The sequence below is a fragment of the Balaenoptera musculus genome, chromosome X, assembly GCF_009873245.2.
Source record: "Balaenoptera musculus isolate JJ_BM4_2016_0621 chromosome X, mBalMus1.pri.v3, whole genome shotgun sequence".
NCBI classification, from domain to species: Eukaryota; Metazoa; Chordata; class Mammalia; order Artiodactyla; family Balaenopteridae; genus Balaenoptera; species Balaenoptera musculus.
Window position 1 is genome coordinate 28,340,630 of NC_045806.1, and position 21,508 is coordinate 28,362,137.

At 36.6% G+C, this 21,508-nt stretch overlaps 1 protein-coding gene across 1 annotated transcript in view; it reads right to left on the reverse strand.

Annotated features, from left to right (window-relative positions):
- The window catches only part of LOC118889001 (dystrophin), a 1,535,792-nt gene that overhangs the window by 1,386,013 nt on the left and 128,271 nt on the right, over positions 1–21,508 (reverse strand). The window contains exons 4-5 of the mRNA XM_036840547.1: positions 13,071–13,252; positions 11,700–11,831 (exon numbers count right to left, since the gene is read on the reverse strand). Coding sequence (XP_036696442.1) covers positions 11,700–11,831; positions 13,071–13,252 — 314 coding nt within the window. The remainder of the gene's footprint in view (positions 1–11,699; positions 11,832–13,070; positions 13,253–21,508) is intronic.

Below are 21,508 nucleotides of genomic sequence, written 5' to 3' on the forward strand. Positions count from 1 at the left end.
AGCAAGAGGCAAGAAGAAGGAGGAGGAAGTAAAATAATTGAACAGCATAATTTAAAGACATGCTCTAAGGCAAGATCCGGATGTAAGGGGGATTGTATAAAGGAAGAGGGTCATAGATAAGATTGACAAGGTTTGCCAGGTTAGATAAAGTTGAAAACCACACTAACAGACAGAAAGGAAAAGGTGCTAGAAATAATCCACAGTAGCAATGGGTAGGAATTAAGAACCAATTAGGCATGAGGGAGTTCAGGGAGGAGTCACACATGGCTAGATGGGTTCAAGCCTGGGTGAGAATAAATGTCAGAAGAGACACTTGGCCCCATGGGCCAAGATGAGGTCAGCTTTAAATACGTTGAACTTGAGGTTATGGTAAGACATCTGTACATGGAAACTACTAGCCAGTAGGCAGATGAAAATTGTAGAACTGGACCATTTCAGGGGTAGGGCCGAAACAGTGAGAAGCATGAATTGTGTCTGAACAGACACAAACATTGAGGGCATGAGCACACTTTGTATGTATGTATGGGCACTTCCTTTTGTTCTAGTTTGTGAGCATCTAAATGTCATTTTTAGCTCTACAGTGTTATCCACTGTATCTCCATCTAACCATATACTTTATAAATATTTGTCATCTAAAATATATAAAGATAACTGTTTTTCTTAACTTCAATTTTAATTATTTTGAAAAGACCCATAAGTATGTTTTTTCTATTTTTCCCCTTTATTATTAGAAGAGCCAATTTTACGGTTTGTGTGTAATTACTACTTTCGCAATGTTTTACAGATTTTTATAATATGGAGGCTGTTTCTCTGTAGTGTTTCTACATACTTTATGTTTAGTATCTGTATTTTAAATGTTCAATTGCTTATCTCAGAAATGCACAAATAATTATTTACCTGTCCTACTGGTGACAGGCAGACTCCCAGGAGGTAGACAGCTATTGTTCATCAGGCAAAGAGGAAGAAGAGAAAGATTTTTCTTCCCAAATGCTTTCCAGCATTTATACGTATTAGAAGACTAAGGATAATGGTGATGAAAAAGGAAGAGAGCCTCTGGCTGATCTGGCTGGGAGTTTCAAATAGCGAAGCATCAAAACTCTACTGGAAGTCATGACGCCTGCTTCGAGTCCCAGTTCTGCCAGTTACTTGCTGCTTACACAAAACCTTCACTCCACTAAAATTCCTCCTACGTTAAAATGAGCCTAATAAGATCATTCCACAGGTTTATTGCACTGGTCAAATGAGATATGCATTCAAAAGGCTTTTTAAAACTGCAAATGTTAGATAAAGAAGAGAGGTGCTTCTTTTTTGCTCTGGCAAGATTGAGAGGGACGTGATTCCCTTTTATTCTTATAAAATTATAAGAGTATAGGCAACGTATGGATAACTTTCCAAAGCCTGATTCCTTTACTTTGTGAGCTTCTTAGAGAGCAGAAGACATTATTTGGGGCTCAAAATGTTTATTGAATGAATGTGGGCATCTGTGCCCTAAGCTGTGCAAGGAACACAAAGATCTGCCTTTATAGGCAGAAATATAGGTATATCCTTATTTGTTTCTTTATTTTTCTTCCACGTTGTTTCCAGCATAAGGGTAGTTTCACAATGTCTCTAGAAGAAGGATGAGGCTCATGTGCAGTTAACACAAGAGGAAGGGAACAACCTGATAGTTCAGGGCACCTTGGAAAAGCCATGTGATACTAGTCTTATTGTTAGCTTACAGGTAATGGATGCCCTCCTAATATCTGCATCCCAAGGTATTAGACAGTAGCAGCCAGAAAAACACCCCCTCAAAGATGTCCGTGTCCTAATCCCTGGAACATATGAATATGTTACATTATATGGCAATGAAGAATTAAGGTTGCAGATGAAATTAAGTTTGCTGATCAGCTAGCCTTAAGATAGACAGTTTCCTATGTTACCCAGGTAGGCCCTATGTATTCAGGAATCCTTAAAAGTGGAAGAGAGAGGCAGAAGAGTAGGTCAAAGGGATATGATAAGAAAGACTCAACTTGCCCTTGTTATCTTTGAAGATGTCAGGGGTCATGAGCCAGGGAATGTGGACAGCCTTTAAAAGCTGGAAAAGACGAGGAAATGTATTCTCCCTTAGAGCCTCCAGAAGGAAAGCAGTCTTGCTGACACCTTTTTATAGCCCAGTGAGAACCATGATGAACTTCTAAACCATAATAAATGATAATACAGTTGTGTTGTTTTAAGCCACTAAATTTGTGATTATTTGTTACAGCCACAAGAAAACTAATATATCGATTCATAATCAGAAGAGTGGCTTCATCCAAGAGATATAGGCTTTTGTCCACGTGAACATAAACGATTCAGTGTAGGTTTATTACGTGTCACAATGCAGTTAGCCCCTCACTTTCATTCTCTCTTGAACCCACCCCAATCAGCAACACCTCCAAAAAAACACACTCCACCGAAATTGCTCTTATCAAAGCAAATATCAGCTAGAGTGAGCATATAACTTATTGGCCAAAATGGGACAGAGAGTGAACAGAGGTGTTTAGACAGCGAACAGAGGTGCTATTAGTAAATCCACTGTGATAACTGCTATATGTCAAGATTTCCCAGGTGGCTTATCCCACTGACATCTCACTGGTTAATTTTCAACACTAATGTTACTTGAACTAATCTGCAATACTTAATGCTGTTAAACACTCTTCTCTCCCTGAAACACTTTCTCCTCCTGGCTTCTACAATACCACACACTCCCCCTTTTCATCTCCTCTTTCTAGCAATCCTTTTTATCCCATTTGCTGATTCCTTCTCATCTCTAAGCCTTAGGTGATCTCATCCAGGTGACTTTTTTTCTTAGGTGATCTCAGCCAGGTCAATGGATTTAAATACTATATCTATGCTGTTGATGACTTCCAAATTACTTATCCTCAACTCTGATCTTAGAACCTCAGCTTTATGTATATTCAAGTCTCATAAGCATCTCAAGATTAATATGTTCAATGTGATACACTGCATTAACAAAATAAAGTTTAAAAATCATATGATCATCTCAGTAGATGCAGAAAAAGAATTTGACAAAATTCAATATCCACTCATGATAAAAACTCACCACAAAGTGGGTACAGAAGGAACTTACCTCAACATAATAAAGACCGTATATGACAAGCCCAGAGCTAAATATTTTCTCCCATTCTGTAGGCTGCCTTTTCATTTTATTGATGGTTTCCTTTGCCGTACAGAAGCTTTTTAGTTTGATGTAGTCTCACTTCTTTATTTTTGCTTTTGTTGCCTTTGGCTGTGGTGTCAGATCCAAAACATCATTGGCAAGACCGATGTCAAGGAGCTTACAGACTATGTTTTATTCTGGCAGTTTTATGGTTCCACGTGTTACATTCAAGTCTTTTATCCACTTTGAGTTGATTTTTGTGTGTAGTGTAAGATAGTAGTCTAGTTTCATTCTTTTGCACATGCCTGTCTAGTTTTCCCAGCATCACGTAATGAAGAGACTGTCCTTTCCTCCTTGTATATTCTCAGCTCCTTTGTTGTAAATTAACTGACCATATATATATGGGTTTATTTCTGTTAAAATGTCCGTATACCTAAAGCAATCAAGAGATTCAATGCAATCCCTATCAAAATTCCAACCGCATTTTTCATGAAAATAGAACAAACAATCCACAAAAGACACCAAATAGCCAAAGCAATCTTGAGAAAGAACAAAACTGGAGACATCAAGCTCCCTGATTTCAATTTATATTACAAAACTATAGTAATCAAAACAGCATGGTATTGGCATAAAAAACAGACACATAGATCAATGAAAGAGAATAGTGAGCCCAGAAATAAACCCAATCCCTATCAAAATTCCAATCTCATTTTCACAGAAATAGAACAAACAATCCTCAAATTTGTACAGAACCACAAAAGACCCAGAATAGCCAAAGCTATTTGCAAGTCATATATCTGATAAGGGATTAATATCCAAAATATATAAACAACTCATATAACTCAATAGCAAAAAAACCAAACAATCCATTTAAAAAATGGGCATAGGATCTGAATAGACAGTTTTTCAAAGAAGTCATAGGCAACAGGCACATGAAAAGATGCTCAACATCACTATTCATCAGGAAATGCAAATCAAAAGCACAATGAGCTATCACCTCACACTGTTAGAATGGCTATTATCAAAAAGACAAAAAATAACAAGTGTTGGTGAGGCTATGGAAAAAAGAGGACCCTCGTGCACTGTTATTGTGAATTGAAATTGGTGCAGTCACTATGGAAAACAGTATGGAGGTTCCTCAAAAAATTAAAAATAGAACTACCATATAATGCAGCAATTCCTCTTCCAGGTATTTAGCCAAAGAAAACAAAATATTACCTCAAAAAAGAGGTTTGCATCACCATGTGCACTGCAGCATTATTCACAATAGCCAAGAAATGGAAACAATCTAAGTGTACATCGATGGATGAATGCATAGAGAAAAATGTGACACACAGACACACTCACATACATACATACACACACAATGGAATATTATTCAGCCATAAAAAAGAATGAAATCTTGTTATTTGCAACAACAAGGAGGGACCTTGTGGGCATTCTGCTAAATGAAATAAGTCAACAAGAGAAATACCATATGATCTCACTGATAACTGGAATCATAGATACAGAAAACAAATTGGTGGTTGCCAGAGGCAGGGGGTATGGGGTGGGCAAAATGGGTGAAGGGGGTCAAAAGGTACCAACTTCCAGTTAAAAAATAAATAAGTCATGGGGACGTAATTTACAGCACGGCAACTATGGTTAATGATACCGTATTGCATATTTGAAAGTTGTTAAGAAGGTAAATTTTAAAAGTTCTCATCCCAAGGAAAAAAAATTCTGTAACTATGTATGGTGATAGAGGTTAACTAGACTTACTATGGTGATCATTTCACAACATATACAAATATAGAATCATTATGTTGTACACCTGAAATTAATATAATATTATATGTCAGTTATACTTCAACTTTAAAAAAAAAAGTTTAAGAGATTAACATGTTCAAAACTGAGCTTCTAACCTTACTCCCAAACCTGCTCCTCCTATAGTCTATTCTATTTTGGTTGGCGGAAACTCCATTCTTCCTATTGTTTAAACAAAAACCTTGCAGTAATCCTTGGTTTCTCGAATTCTTTCATAACTCACACCCACTGTATCATATGGAGCATGATCTTGATGAAATGGTGGCCTCCAATTCTGCTACTAGGTATGCCATCCCAGAGAGCATGAAACACAAAGGCTCACCAACGAAATTAATATGTTCAAATCCCAACATTTATTAAATCATTTTAAAGCATATGGAGAGACGCAAGATGAAACAGATGGAAGGTGTAATGCAATTAGGATAAGGTCAAACAGAAGAACCACCACGCTATTTAAATCTTGGGTTATACAATATCCATACGTTTTGCTGTATCAGCCTTCCCTGTTGATGGTGTGGTGGACAGAACCAGAGGTGAGATTTGAGCAAGGCACATTCTTAGGACAGAATGTACCTAAGATGGGGCTTCCCTGGTGCCGCAGTGGTTAAGAATCTGCCTGCCAATGCAGGGGACACGGGTTCGAGCCCTGGTCTGGGAAGATCCCACATGCCACGGAGCAACTGGGCCCGTGAGCCACAATTACTGAGCCTGCGCGTCGGGAGCCTGTGCTCCGCAACGAGAGGCCGCGATAGTGAGAGGCCCGCGCACCGCGATGAAGAGTGACCCCCCACTTGCCGCAACTAGAGAAAGCCCTCGCACAGAAACGAAGAACCAACACAGCCATAAATAAATAAATAAAAATTGTATAACTTAAAAAAAAAAAAAAGAGTGTACCTAAGATGACCACATACACTTGCTCTACTGGGAAGATGCAGGGGCAAGTATAGCTGACCTATAGCTGTAGCTCATCAGTTAGTCTGCTAAACAGTTATAGGATTTATTGGTATTTTTTACGTAGAGCACTTCGGAGGCCATAAGACATACTGAGTATAATTAATCGGTGGCCAATTTAGGAATGATGAAGCTGCCAGCCCAGAGGTGATATCATCATACCTTATTATTTGGTCTTTTCATCTCTTTCCATCCATAAACAATATTCTTGTATATTTCACTATTTATTCCATCTATTTTTAACATGTGTAATAGGTCAAGTTACTATCTAAAGCTGACACACATTTTGACCTCTGCCTATGTCTCACAAGTTATTTGCTCCTCACCAGCTGAATTTAACACATAGGTTTCACTTATATTTCATAAGCTATTATTGAATAGTTTATTTACACTCTAAGTTTAATGCCTCTTGGAAGTATCATCTATCATCTTTGTTTTCTTATGACACAGTTAAATATTCTCAAAAAATACAGCTAACACGTGTTCCACATAGAATTGGCAAACCCTGTAGGTTATCCAAAACATATCCAGAATTCAATTACTATGCATCATTCTCACTGATAGAACCATTATGAAAAACAATATGGACATTTCTCAAAAATTAAAAAATAGAACTACCATATGATCCAGCAATTCCACTTCTCAGTACACATCCAAAGGAAATTGAAAACAGTATCCCAAAGACACATCTGCACTCCCATGTTCATTGCAGCATTATTCACAATAGCCAAAATATGAAAACAAACCTAAATGTTGGCCAATGGATGAATGAATAAAGAAAATATGGTGTGTGTGTCTGTGTGTGTGTGTGTGTGTGTGTGTGTGTGTGTGTATACACACACATATATACATACAATAAAATACTATTCAGCCTTAAAAAGGAAGGAAATTCTGGCATTTGAGACAACATGGATGAACCTGGAGGACATCATGCTAAGTGAAATAAGCTAGATACAGAAAGACAAATATTGCATGATCTCATTATCTCATTATATGTTGAATCTTTAAAAAAAAAAAAAAGCCAAACTCATAGAAACAGAGTAGAATGGTGGTTCAATAGGAGCTGGAAGGAGGGAGTCATGGGGAGTTATTTTTTTTAATGGATAGAGTTTCCATTTTGCAAGATGAAAAGAATTCTGGAGATAGATGGTGGTAATGGCTAGACAATTTCATGAATGTACTGAATACCACTGAACTGTACACTTACAAATGGTTAAAACGTTGACTTTTACATTATGTGTATTTGACCACAATAAAAAAAATGGGGGGGGAAAAAAGAAAAATAATCCAAATCCAAGCCTCTGTCCTATCCTGCCTGGATTACTGCAATAACATTCTAACTAGTCTCCTTGTTTCCATCCTTATTCCTTTGGTCTGTTCTCCACAAAGCAGCCATGTTGAAATAATGTGAGTTTATGTCATTCCTCCAATAGCTTTCTACCTCATTGGTAATAAAAACCTAAGTCTTCACCATTTCTTACAAAACCCTATGGGATCTGGTCCACTACTACAGTTCAGACACCATCTCCTAGCACTGTGCCCCTAACCTGTACCTTTCCTTGAATAGTCCAAATAAATATCCTCACAACTCAGGGTTTTTGTACTATCTGTGTTTCTTCCTCATGGGTTTATCTTCCAAAAGGTACCCATACCTCTTTCCAGTCTTTACTCAATATTTACTTTCTTAATGAATCCTTCTCTGACCACCCAAACTGATATTTTAACTTTTCTCCACCATGTACTGCATATTCCACCTTCCTCTTTTATTTATTTTTTCTTTTTAGCATTTACTATTGTACTTACTACTAAATTTTACTTTACTTAATGCATGTTATTTTCATATTATTTGAAATGCTATTTTACTTATTTATAGTTGTTCATACTATGACTCTCCCATGAGCACATGTCCTCCATTAAGGCAGGAATTATTTTGTGTATTTGTTTACTAATGTGTCTTTTGATCCTATAATAATACCTGGCACATAGTAGGTGATTAATAAATAAGTGTAAAATGATTACATAAATTAATATTACTCCATGTGTGAAAATCATAGTAGAGAAAATTCAGTGGTAGTTAGTATAATTAACATGGGCTTGGAGTCAGATAAATCTGAACTTAAATTCAGGCTCTGTCACTTATTGGTTAGGCCTTGAAATTTGGATTAAATTGGCCAATTTGAAAAGGAGATATAAGTCATTCTAGGCTGAGAGAACCATAAAAGCTAAGAAAAGAAATTGCTTGGCACTTGCGCAGGAGAGAAAGTGACTTAATTTGGTTGGAGTAAAGAAAACATAAAATAGATTAGTGTGAAATAAGCATGAAAATATAAATTGTTAATAGATCATGGAGCTTACTGATGAAATTTGGGAGAGTGGAGTTATTATAAAGGCAAAAGGAAGTGAAGAAAGTTTCGTGAATTATGTTATTAAAGCTGTTAATAAGAAAATCTAATATGATTTAGAGAGGACTAAACTAAAAAGAATGATATTGATTGCAAAGCTATTTCTGTAATCTAGAAGACATGTAGTGAGAGCCTGAATCAGAGGGCATTTATGAATACTGAGGGAACATAACTTAATGGAGAAATGCTGTGAAGAAAGAATTGACAATGCTTATCTCATTATTGAATAGCAGATCACTACAGAGGCAAAAGAGTATGTCACATATTTAAGTCTCAAAAACTGTTGAATAACGTCCCCATTTACATAACAAAAAGGACAACAAACAGGTTTGTGAGCAATGAAACAAGGTTCACTTCAGGACATAGGAGGTTTGAGAAATCAGTGGACGTCAAGGTATAGATACATACCAAAGAGTTGAAAATGAGGCTGTAACTCAAGAGAGATTGGAAGTGGTGAAAACATAAATACAATGATCATGGGCATACAGCTTCAAGTCAAGAGATTAAATCATATTGACAACAGAGAGCGTATACAAAAAAGAAGGTCAAAGGATCTCACATGAGACTCCTATGCTAAGAGAGTTGGAAGAGGAGGAAGAGCCAGATAATGAAAGAGACACAGGACAGTTAGAGGTGGAGAAGGAGCTGGTAAGTCTAGAGGCTATAGGAAAAGTACTTCAGTGACGGTACAAAGCCTGAGAGGTGATAAAAGACATTGGATTTGGTGACCAAGTATAATTATTTGCTGAATAAACAAACGTATAAAGCACAGACTACAAAAAATGGTCAGTGAAAGAAAATGTCACATAATAGTACATTAACAAGATAAAACGGAGTGGTGTGTTTGGACAGAGGAGGTGTGCCTACAGGCGTTTTGGCTAGGATGAGGTGCCAGGAGAAAGAGAGAAATGGAAAGTGAAAAAGATATTGGAGATGTTTGATATTAGATTAGGAGTAGAATGAGAGGCATGATCCAAGTCATAAAAATAGGAATTCAGTGTAACTATAAAAAGGATGTCCTCCATTGAAGAATGGGTGGTAGTTAAGTGATACAATGAAGGAAAAGTTAGGGTTCACACCAGAGAGTATTGCTTCTTGGTAAATTATGAGAAAAACTGATTTATAGGCAGAGATCCTGAGATAGGTCAGATTACTTCACCTCAACACGTTCACAAACTGCAATGACTATAAATCAGATTTTCTAAGTTGGGACAGATGGGGATACTTAATGTTTCTAAGATACTGGGAACTTTTACAATAATTTAGGCATTTTATGTTTCCCATAGGAAACAGTCACCCACATGGCTCTCTCTTCTGTTATGGAAAACTGCACCCTTACTAATAGACCACCAAGTAAACACTTGAATGAAACCCTCTAATGGAACCCAATCTGGCCGATCATTAGAAGTGGATCAGATATAACCTGTAGGGGGCAGTACAGGATCAGCCCCTCTGAGAAACTCTTTAGAAAAAATTTTCTCAGTAAATAGTTAAGACACAAATTTATCAAACCTAACTATGTGTAACACCATCTTCTGATGTGCTTCCTTTAGAAACAGGCAGGATATATCATTCCTCACCAACTGTGATTCATGTTTCTTCTTTTCTAAAGGATAACAACAGGTTTATTTCAATGGCTTATGTTAAGTTAAAACAGATATGTGAACTGCTCAATATTTTATGATATATTACATATTTTGTAATATTTAGACAAAGGGAGAGTGAACAAATACAGTCTAGCAAAATTAAGTCCATTTATAATTACTTCATTGAGGAGTCATACCTGAACAATGCCTTAATGAGATGGTAATGAGGTAAAAATGTGCTGCCAGAATAGGCACTGGAGAAAACCTTCTGGAAAAGGCAGCTCAATAAAGTGAAAATAAGAGGGGAAAATACTCCTCTCTTTGTCTTGTCTGAGACTTCTTTATTTTAGGAGGTACAACACCTATTAAGTCTTGGAAGTTTCAATTGGAGGATGGTGATTTAAAAAAAAAAAAAAAGCCTAAAGAATCAGGGAGAGTCAGGAGGGTGGGAGGGGGAGGGGGAGGGAGAGGGAGGAGGAGAAAGGAAAGGGTGGGTACACTTAAACTTAAAATGGAGATAAAAATAGTACCTCCCACCTCTAAGAGTCATTATAAGGATTTTATTAGTTCATATAATGTATACACATAGCATATAGTTAACACTCAGTAATGTGGGGCAGAATTCTTTTTATTTACTGATAATGAAGAAACTGATTAGGTTTTTTGTTCAAGACTATACAACTTTGTGAAAATGTGGATGGGAATTTAATTGAAGATGAGGCTGAGTCACATAATCATTCTCACTCATCTCCTTTGTTCAACTTTGCAAGAAAACTAGCCAAGGATAAAGGGCATAACTAAGCCCTGAAATATGTTCCCCTGGGGGAAGCTTTCAGTGTTAAAATTTTTCACGCATCAATTAACTGTGCCAAATAAATCACTAATTAAATACAACCACTATCTTAAAAAAAAATCGATGAGTCTCCAAAAATGTATACTTTTCTCCAATGGGATCAAGACCATAATTTCTAAATTCCCATTCATTGTGTAGCATTGAGAAAAGTCACTTCCGCAAGAACTCTTCAAATTGCTCTTCTAAGCAAAAGAAATGAGATTTTCTTTTAAAAGGAAATTTTAGCAAATCCAGCAATTCTAGCACATGTCATTCCCATGCTCTAACATATACAAGGCTATAATTTCTTGTATTTTTAGGTTTTCTACAACACTGCAATAATGATGGAAAACGCTACTGAGAAGATTCATTATGTGGAAAATATTGAATGGTGCATAGACTCTGACCTGGTTTGAGTGTGGCTTTCTTGTATAAATACTACAGAGCCTGCTATCAAGTTTAAATTGGCAAAATTAAAATCTATCATATGAAGAAGCTTACAGTTATATTTTTCTTAAATAGAATATAAATACATACTTATACAGTGAAAATATAATAAGGGCAATATAGAGAGTATATATTTCCTTTAGGTATCAGATATCTAGAAAAATCTCCCCAAGTAATGTGACTAGTAAATTTCATCCATTTTCCCATTCTTTTAAATGACCTCTCTTTAATGAGCTTTGTGTTTTGGTTGGTAGCCTTTATAAAAACTAACCTTGCAGGTAATTATATAATGAAAGTACAAATCACTATTATAAGAATCCCCATTCATGAAGAATCAACATACGTTAAACCTAGAGAGGTCTCAATAACAAAACAGCATCATGTGAAGTATCTAATACAACTGAGAACAATGAAACGGCTCCTGATGGTGGAGAAAAAAAAGGCACTGCAAAATTCAAACAAACAAAAACCATGTTAGGTTATCTTGGGTGAAGAAGTTCTTTGGTTTGGAGAACAGAGAGTAAATGTTGACAGACCTGTGAAGGAAATGGGCTCCGTGTGGGGTCAGAGGTGGTGACATAAGCAGCCTGTGTGTAGGCATAGCTCTTGAACCGAGGCTTAGGAGAGGAAGGAGTTCGTTCATAGCCCTGTGCTAGACTGACTGTGATCTGCAGAAGGGTTCGGGGGAGGGGGACAGAGAGGAGGAGGAGACATGATAAGTAACCCTGGAAGGACTGCTTTCCAACACACTAGAAAAAACGAATGTTAAATGGAAACAGTGAGATGAAAAACTTAATCCTAAGTATATATAAGTGATATTAGAAACTGGTACACTCCAAGAATTGTGGTGCTCAATGTCATGTTGGAGAACAGGTAGTCAGGGAAGAGAGGAGGATGGGATTTAACCATAAAGATTCCATCCTGACACCCCTCCAGCACTAATATGGGATGCTGCTCTTCAAACTGGCAAAAACAAGCAACCCAAAGCAATTTTCTCTGAACCCAAAGTAAACAAAACCAGAATTCATCACGTCAATACCTTGGAAAGGATTGAAGCTTTCATAAGCTAAATATAGAATTAGCTCAGTAGAGTGAGAAAATTAGGCCTGAGAGCTTTCCACGCCTTTAGCAGAAATTTTGCTAAAGGCTTTTTCATCATTGTTTGTATCAAAGAAAGTTAAGAAAAAAAACACCCTAAATATACACCGTTGGGAAGAAGAACAGAAGAATCCCACTGGATTCTGTACAATAATATCATAAAAGTCTTTATCATATGTATTCTCTATTTAATTTTTATTTAAACTATTTTAAACTAATTTTATCTTATCAAAAATATTACCCTGAGTATGCAAAATTTGTTACTACATCAGCAAGTTGCCACTAAAAATAAGAAAACATTATTAAACAGAGTACTTGCCTCTGCTCTTGGTCTAGTTCTTCGCTTTTTGCTCTAGTTGATGGAAAGTTTAATGTGTATATGAGTCTATCTTTTATTTTATTTCACTTTACACAATGGAAATGCAATGTATTCTGTGTCCCATATTCCTATAACATGGTGCATATCAATAGCAGAGTATTTTAACAATGTGCCTTGAAAACAACATTATTGCCCATGATATCAGATGAAATTTAGGTTTACAGAGTCCTCTCCCTCTCTCTCCCTCTCTCTCTCTCCAAATACTCACACACAAAGACACACAGACACACACACACACACACACAAAGCTATATATACATATATTTTTGTACATGTGTGTGAATATATACACATATATATATACTATGCTATATATATATACATATATGTGTATCCATCCATAGACAATATAGATATGTGTGTATGATATCTAAAAATCCATATAAAACAGAAAATATCATTGATATTAGCTATTCTTTCGATCTTTTACCTGTTGAGAATAGTGCATTTGATGATGTAATTGAAAATGTTCTTCTCTAGTAACTTTTGATGGCCTTGGCAACATCTCCACCTCCTGGATGGCTTCGATGCTCACTTGTTGAGGCAAAACTTGGAAGAGTGATGTGACGTACATTAAGATGGACTTCTTATCTGGATAAGTGGTGGCAACATCTGTAAGCACATTAACACCACACATCAATTTTTGGTTTCTGTATTTGAGTGTCTAAAAGGGGAATGAACAAATCAATGTTACAGGAAGAAGACAGATTAATGAGCACTCGATTGTCCATGAATGTCCTCCACAGACTAATTAGAACATGATAATCAGGCCTAAAATGTCCTTCCAATTTGGCAGACCAATGAGATGAGCACTAAAGTTAATTTCTTTTCCTTGTTCACATAAAAACTTCATTCCGCAATACTTCTTCCTAAGTCAAATTGCCAAACTAGCCCATCTAAGAGAGTGGTTTTCATTAGATAAGAAACAAAAATAAAAGATTGCATCTTCCTTTCCATGGAAAGTTATAATAGCATGTCAATTAAAATGGTGCACTGGTAATTAAACAATTACACCAAAGAGCTTAATGCCCTGGCTTCCAGTAAAGAAAGCTTGCACCTCCTAATCAAATTTTTGCTGGTGATTAAGCATGTAAAGAGCAAAATAATGTCTCTGTGTTGAAACGAACCGTGTATTTCTACAATCAAAATAAAATAAAACAACTATATACCATAAGCATAATGATTTGTAATATTCCTTAACTATATTAAAAATATTTCTTTACATTATGGTGCATCTGTTAAAGTCAGATGTCACTTTCCTTCTTAGACGTTAGAGATAAATTTAAAAGTCCTTCACATAAAGTTGATCTGACATTATGTTCTTTGCCACATCTAGGGAATGAAAGAAACCCAGCATTTAAAGTCAATAATAATTCGTAATAACACATATAATAAGTGGCAGCTCCTTCAAAAGCTTCTTTTGCTACTTGGCATTACAATTTACCCACTGTGCTCATTCCAGGGAACCAAATGCAAAAACAATCCTTTATGTGAAGAGTACCATTAATCCCAGAAGTGTTAAACATAAATCCTGGCAGGAGGCCAAGACAACTTAGCAGCAATGTGCCAGGCATTTTTCTTGCCATAAATTTATCCTAGCTCAGCTAGCATTAAAAGATCTGTTTTTAAGTTAAATATGTATATTCTGGTCAGGTGTTCTGTTTGTAAGTTAAAAGGACAAGAGTCAAATTTCAAGTTCACAAGCATAAAAGGAGGTTGAACAGGTCACTTAACTCCATTCCTTCGCAAGTCACAGCAACATGATTAATCAGAACAACTATTTTTAAAGTATTTTTAAAAAGAGTTACAGAGAAGCAAAAAGTTAGCTAATGTTCCCTGGTCTGCTTCTATCCATGGTATAATACAGTCCTTCTTAACTTTTAATGTGCATATGAATCACCTGGGGATCTTTTTAAAATCAGAATCGGATTCAGTAGGTCGGGGTGGAGCGTGAGGCTCTGCATTTCCAGCAAGCTGCCAGGTGATGATGAAGCTGCTGACTTGAAGACCATACTTTGAGTAACAAGGGTCGAAGAAAATGACACAGAAGCACGCTCTTATATTACCTTCTGCTTCATTGCTTTGCTTACTTGTTTTCAAAAGATACTTATTGGACATTTAAATGCATAAGGCTTAAAGGTACAAAGTTATTGATATATAATACATATTCTCTGCTCCCTATTAAAATTTAATTATTAGCCAACAGATGGTGAAGATAATCTTTTGCAAATATTTTTTAGGAAAGAACTAAGGAATACCTTGTGTATAAGTACTGCCTTTCTAAAAAAAAAAAATCTTACTAACTTAGCTTTGAAATTCTAAAATCTACCTTTCATTTGATAATTGTTTTTCAAGTGTTCATTGTATGGCAGATACTATACTTCTTCACAATATGTTTTTGAAACTCTAGAACGTTTTCTTCCTTCTCACTAGTAACTAGTCAGTTTTATCTGTAATGAGCAAAATTTAGAATTCTGTTTATTTTTTAGTGCATTAAATAAAACCATGCTGTGAGAAAGGCACTGAATTTTAAAAGGTTGTCTGCGTAAATAAAAAGTTCCATGACTATTTACTGCTATATTAGACATGTGCATGTGTATGTCTGGCCTCAAATGCAAACCATGATCAAAATAAATAAAGGTAAAAATAGATCTAGCATTATTTCTATTGCCCCAAGCAAATGTCAAAAATTGTAGCATATTTTATCTACATAAAACATCTTTTGGATGAACATCAATATTCATAAATATCAATCACTACAATCACTATTTGATCAAACTATTGACATTTTTGCCCCAATCTATTACCATCCCACCTCAGAAGTTGTACAGGATTCAGCTGTACCAGTAGGTAGAATCCAGTATTCCTTTTTGTTTTTACAAAAAGGAACTTAGATATTCTAAAATATGTTGAATTCCTTCCAAACATATTTACTAAAGACCTATTAAATTTTAAATATTTTAATAGATTATCCAGGAGAGTAACAAGATAGAGAATCCATGGATTCTGCTTACAGTTTGGAATAATAAAATAAATAAGAAGAACAAAATAATTGCACTGCTAAAGAGAATTTAAAATGTGTTCCTCTAATGGCACAGCCAGTGCTTTAATATGTTCAGAAAAAGGAAGAAAGTATACATTTCTGGAGGATCAGAAAATTCTTTATGAATAGAAAACTGAAATAAATTTGTATAGGGTTTCATTAGGGGAAAACCTAATGAAATGGAGAAAGGTATTCTAGGCAGTAGAAAAGCATGAGTAAAAGTGCAGAGGTAGGGACAGATTAGACATGTTCTGGGAAGAGCGCCTTTGGGTGTCTTAGCCACAGAGTTGAGAACAGTGATTAACAGGAAAAAATGGGAAGCTTGTATGTGGAACACTAAGGGATCATCAATAGCAAAGTAGTCAATTTGGCCTTAGTTCAATAGGTTGGAGAGTAACTAACTACTTTTGATCAAGACTGTGACACCATTAAAATTTTTGTAAAGTAAAACCATTAAGCGCAGAATGGAATGAAGGAGAAAAAAACTAGAGGCAAGTAGGAGGCTGGGACCCGATCCAGATAGGAGGCATCAGAGAATTAAAATAGTCTGTGTAATGAAAACAAGGGGATGCATAATAGAAATTCTAAGACATCCCCAAAATAACTTCATTCAATTTCAAATCATTTACTCCACAGTCTTTGCAAATGCCTATATACAAAATCCTGTCCTAAGTCCTGGGGGGACAAAGATTAATAAACTGAAAATGAAATGGAGGAAGGAGGATTGAAGGAAGAAACTGCTTGTTCTGTAGCCATGGTAACAAGTAGCCACCAACACAAGTTTCAATCTCATTTAATCAATTAGCAATTACCTGTCTACATGGTCTTGATCATGCTGCTGCAAGCCAACCAACATCAACCCCTCCCTTCTGAAAGTCTGCCAATCAGAAGTGGACTTGCTCCAATGAACAAAATTCTGAATGCAAACCAATTAACAGTGGTCTCACCTGAGTAACCAACCATGCTTCTAAAGGTGACATCAACCTACTCCGAAGTCTGAATGTTCATAAATCTCTTGACCCCTGGGTTTCCCCCTCAAACCTAAGAATTTGAGGAAGGTGAGAATGATGGGATGTGATTTCCTTTTTTTTTTTTTATTATAAGACATTAAAATATACAAATTCAAAGAAGTGGGTGAACCCCCAAAATAAGAACTTAAAATTATATGAAAGTTATCCTTGCACTAAAAACCCTATTATATAATGGGTTGATTGCCACAAAAGCTTAAATTAATTATTTCTAATCCAATCTTTGAAACCAGTTAAGGATGGAAATGTTGAGAACTCATAATACTGCCAGAAAATGTTATTTTATGAACAATAACACTGATTCTGATGAGTGTTTCTATTGTCACCAGAATTTTAATATTGAGGGCTATAATGGAACAAATAAACCATTTAGGGAAATTGCATATTTTTCAAAGAAATTGAAGCCCACAGCAGTTTGATGGCAAGTTCAAAAGCTAGTTCAAGTCAGAATTAGAACCCAGTCAGTGCATCATACTTCTCAGTACCTTACCTTCATATTTTCAGAGAATGCTATCTTAGTGCATTTGAAAACCAAGTATCTCAAAGTCATTATCTAAATGATGACCCTGTGATCCATGTGGTTCCATTACCAAACATCACCTACACTCTCCATAGTAGTAGTGATTTCTATTTCTAATAAGTGAAGTATAACAAGAGTAAATACACATAAAAATGCAATTTCAGCAGTAATCAAAGAAATGCAAATTAAATAAAGATGGGAGTGTTTAATTATACTCCACTGCCTATCAAATTATCAAAGAATGACAAAAGGATAACAATCAATACTGCAGAAGTGTCAACAATTTGGCCAAACTCCTACTTTGCTGGAAGAGTATCAGTTGGTTCCAACGTTACGAAAAATATTTTGGCTATATCTAAAAACAATCCTATTCAGTGACCCAGTAATTTTCCTTCTAGGAATCCACCACAAGGAAATAATCAGAAATTTAAAAGAAGATTTATATAAACAATGTGAAATTTAAGCTCTCTTTACAATTAGAAAAGAAATATTTATCACACAAAAAAGAAAAGAATTCAGACCATTCCAAATTGCTTGACAGAAAACTAAAATTAGAGATGATCAAATATATAATTGTACGAGGACATACTGGGCCCTGAACCAAGATGGCGGAGTAGAAGGACGTGCTCTCACTCGCTCTTGCGAGAGCACCAGAATCACAACTACCTGCTGGACAACAACCAACAGGAAGACACTGGAACTCACCAAAAAAGATACCCTATATCCAAAGCCAAAGGAGAAGCCACAATGAGACGGTAGGAGGGGCGCAATCACAGTAAAATCAAATCCCATAACTGCTGGGTGGGTGACTCACAGACTGGAGAACACTTATACCACAGAAGTTCACCCACTGGAGTGAAGCTTCTGAGCCGCACGTCAGGCTTCCCAACCTGAGGGTCCGGCAACGGGAGGAGGAATTCCTAGAGAATCAGACTTTGAAGGCTAGTGGGACGTGACTGCAGGACTTTGACAGGACTGGGGGAAACAGAGACTCCACTCTTGGAGGGCACACACAAAGTAGTGTGGGCATCAAGACCCAGAGGAAGGAGTAGTGACCCCAGGGGAGACTGAACCAGACCTACCTGCTAGTGTTGGAGGGCCTCCTGCAGAGGCAGGGGGTGGCTGTGGCTCACTGGGGGGACAAGGACACTGGCAGCATAAGTTCTGGGAAGTACTCCTTGGCGTGAGCCCTCCCAGAGTCTGCCATTAGCCACACCAAACAGCCCAGGTAGGCTCCAGTGTTGGGTTGCCTCAGGCCAAACAACCAACAGGGAGGGAACCCAGCCCCACCCATCAGCAGTCAAGCAGATTAAAGTTTTAATGAGCTCTGCCCACCAGAGAAACAGTCAGCTCTACCCACCACCAGTCCCTCCCATCAGGAAACTTCACAAGCCTCTTAGATACCCTCATCCACCAGAGGGTAGACAGAAGAAGCAAAATCAACTACAATCCTGCAGCCTGTGGAACAAAAACCACATTCACAGAAAGATAAGACAAGATGAAAAGGCAGAGGGCTATGTACCAGATGAAGGAACAAGATAAAACCCCAGAAAAACAAGTAAGTGATGTGGAGATAGGCAACTTTCCAGAAATAAGAATTCGGAATAATAATAGTGAAGATGATCAAGGACCTCGGAAAAAGAATGGAGGCAAAGATGGAGAAGATGCAAGAAATGTTTAACAAAGACCTAGAAGAATGAAAGAACAAACAAACAGAGATGAACAATACAATAACTGAAATGAAAACTACACTAGAAGGAATCAATAGCAGAATAACTGAGGCAGAAGAACGGATAAGTGACCTGGAAGACAGAACAGTGGAATTCACTGCTGCAGAACAGAATAAAGAAAAAAGAATGAAAAGAAATGAAGACAGCCTAAGAGACCTCTGGACAACATTAAACGCAACAACATTCGCATTATAGGGGTACCAGAAGGAGAAGAGAGAGAGAAAGGACCAGAGAAAATATATGAAGGGATTATACTCGAAAACTTCCCTAACATGGGAAAGGAAATAGCCACCCAAGACCAGGAAGCGCAGAGAGTCCCATACAGGATAAACCCAAGGAGAAACATGCCGAGACACACAGTAATCAAATTGGCAAAAAGTAAAGACAAAGAAAAATTACTGAAAGCAGCAAGGGAAAAATGACAAATAACACACAAGGGAACTCCCATAAGGTTAACAGCTGATTTCTCAGCAGAAACTCTACAAGCCAGAGTGGCATGATATACTTAAAGTGATAAAAGGGAAGAACCTCCAACCAAGATTACTCTACCTGGCAAGGATCTCATTCAGATTCGAGAGAGAAATCAAAAGCTTTACAGACAAGCAACAGCTAAGAGAATTCAGCACCACCAAACCAGCTTTACAACAAATGCTAAAGGAACTTCTCCAGGCAGGAAACACAACAGAAGAAAAGGACCTACAAAAACAAACCCAAAATAATTAAGAAAATGGTCATAGGAATATACATATCGATAACTACCTTAAACATGAATGCATTAAATGCTCCAACCAAAAGACACAGGCTTGCTGAATGGATACAAAAACAAGACCATATATATGCTGTCTACAAGAGACCCACTTCAGACCTAGGGACACATACAGACTGAAAGTGAGGGGATGGAAAAAGATATTCCATGCAAATGGAAATCAAAAGAAAGCTGGAGTAGCTATACTCATATCAGATAAAATAGACTTTAAAATAAAGAATGTTACAAGAGACAAGGAAGGACACTACATAATGATCAAGGGATCAATCCAAGAAGAAGATATAATAATTATAAATATATATGCACCCAACATAGGAGCACCTCAATACATAAGGCAACTGCTAACAGCTATAAAAGAGGAAATTGACAGTAACACAATAATAGTGGGGGACTTTAACACCTCACTTACACCAATGGACAGATCATCCAAAATGAACATAAATAAGGAAACAGAAGCTTTAAATGACACAATAGACTAGATAGATTTAATTGATATTTATAGGACATTCCATCCAAAAACAGCAGATTACACTTTCTTCTCAAGTGAGCACGGAACTTTCTCCAGGATAGATCACATCTTGGGTCACAAATCAAGCCTCAGTAAAGTTAAGAAAATTGAAATCATATCAAGCATCTTTTCTGACCACAACGCTATGAGATTAGAAATCGATTACAGGGGAAAAAAAACATAAAAAACACAAACACACGGAATCTAAACAATACGTTACTAAATAACCAAGAGATCACTGAAGAAATCAAAGAGGAAATCAAAAAATACCTAGAGACAAATGACAAGGAAAACACGACGTTCCAAAACCTATGGGATGCATCAAAAGCAGTTCTAAGAGGCAAGTTTATAGCTATACAAGCTTACCTCAAGAAACAAGAAACACCTCAAATAAACAATCTGACCTTACACCTAAAGGAACTAGAGAAAGAAGGACAAACAAAACCCAAAGTTAGCAGAAGGAAAGAAATCATAAGGATCAGAGCAGAAATAAATGAAATAGAAACAAAGAAAACAATAGCAAAGATCAATAAAATTAAAAGCTGGTTCTTTGAGAAGATAAACAAAATTGATAAACCATTAGCCAGACTCATCAAGAAAAAGAGGGAGAGGACTCAAATCAATAAAATTAGAAATGAAAAAGAAGTTACAACAGACACCGCAGAAATACAAAGCATCCTAAGAGACTACTACAAGCAACTCTATGCCAATAAAATGGACAACCTGGAAGAAATGGACACATTCTTAGAAAGGTATAACCTTCCAAGACTGAACCAGGAAGAAATAGAAAATATGAACAGACCAGTCACAAGTAATGAAATTGAAACTGTGATTAAAAATCTTCCAACACACAAAAGCCCAGGACCAAATGGCTTCACAGGTGAATTCTATCAAACATTTAGAGAGGAGCTAACACCCATCCTTCTCAAACTCTTCCAAAAAATTTCAGAGGAAGGAACACTCCCAAACTCATTCTATGAGGCCACCATCACCCTGATACCAAAACCAGACTAAGATACTACAAAACAAGAAAATTACAGACCAATATCACTGATGAATATAGACGCAAAAATCCTCAACAAAATACTAGCAAACAGAACCTAACAACACATTAAAAGGATCATATACCATGATCAAGTGGGATTTATCCTAGGGATGCAAGGATTCTTCAATATACACAAATCAATCAAGGTGATACACCATATTAACAAATTGAAGAAGAAAAACCATATGATCATCTCAATAGATGCAGAAAAAGCTTTTGACAAAATTC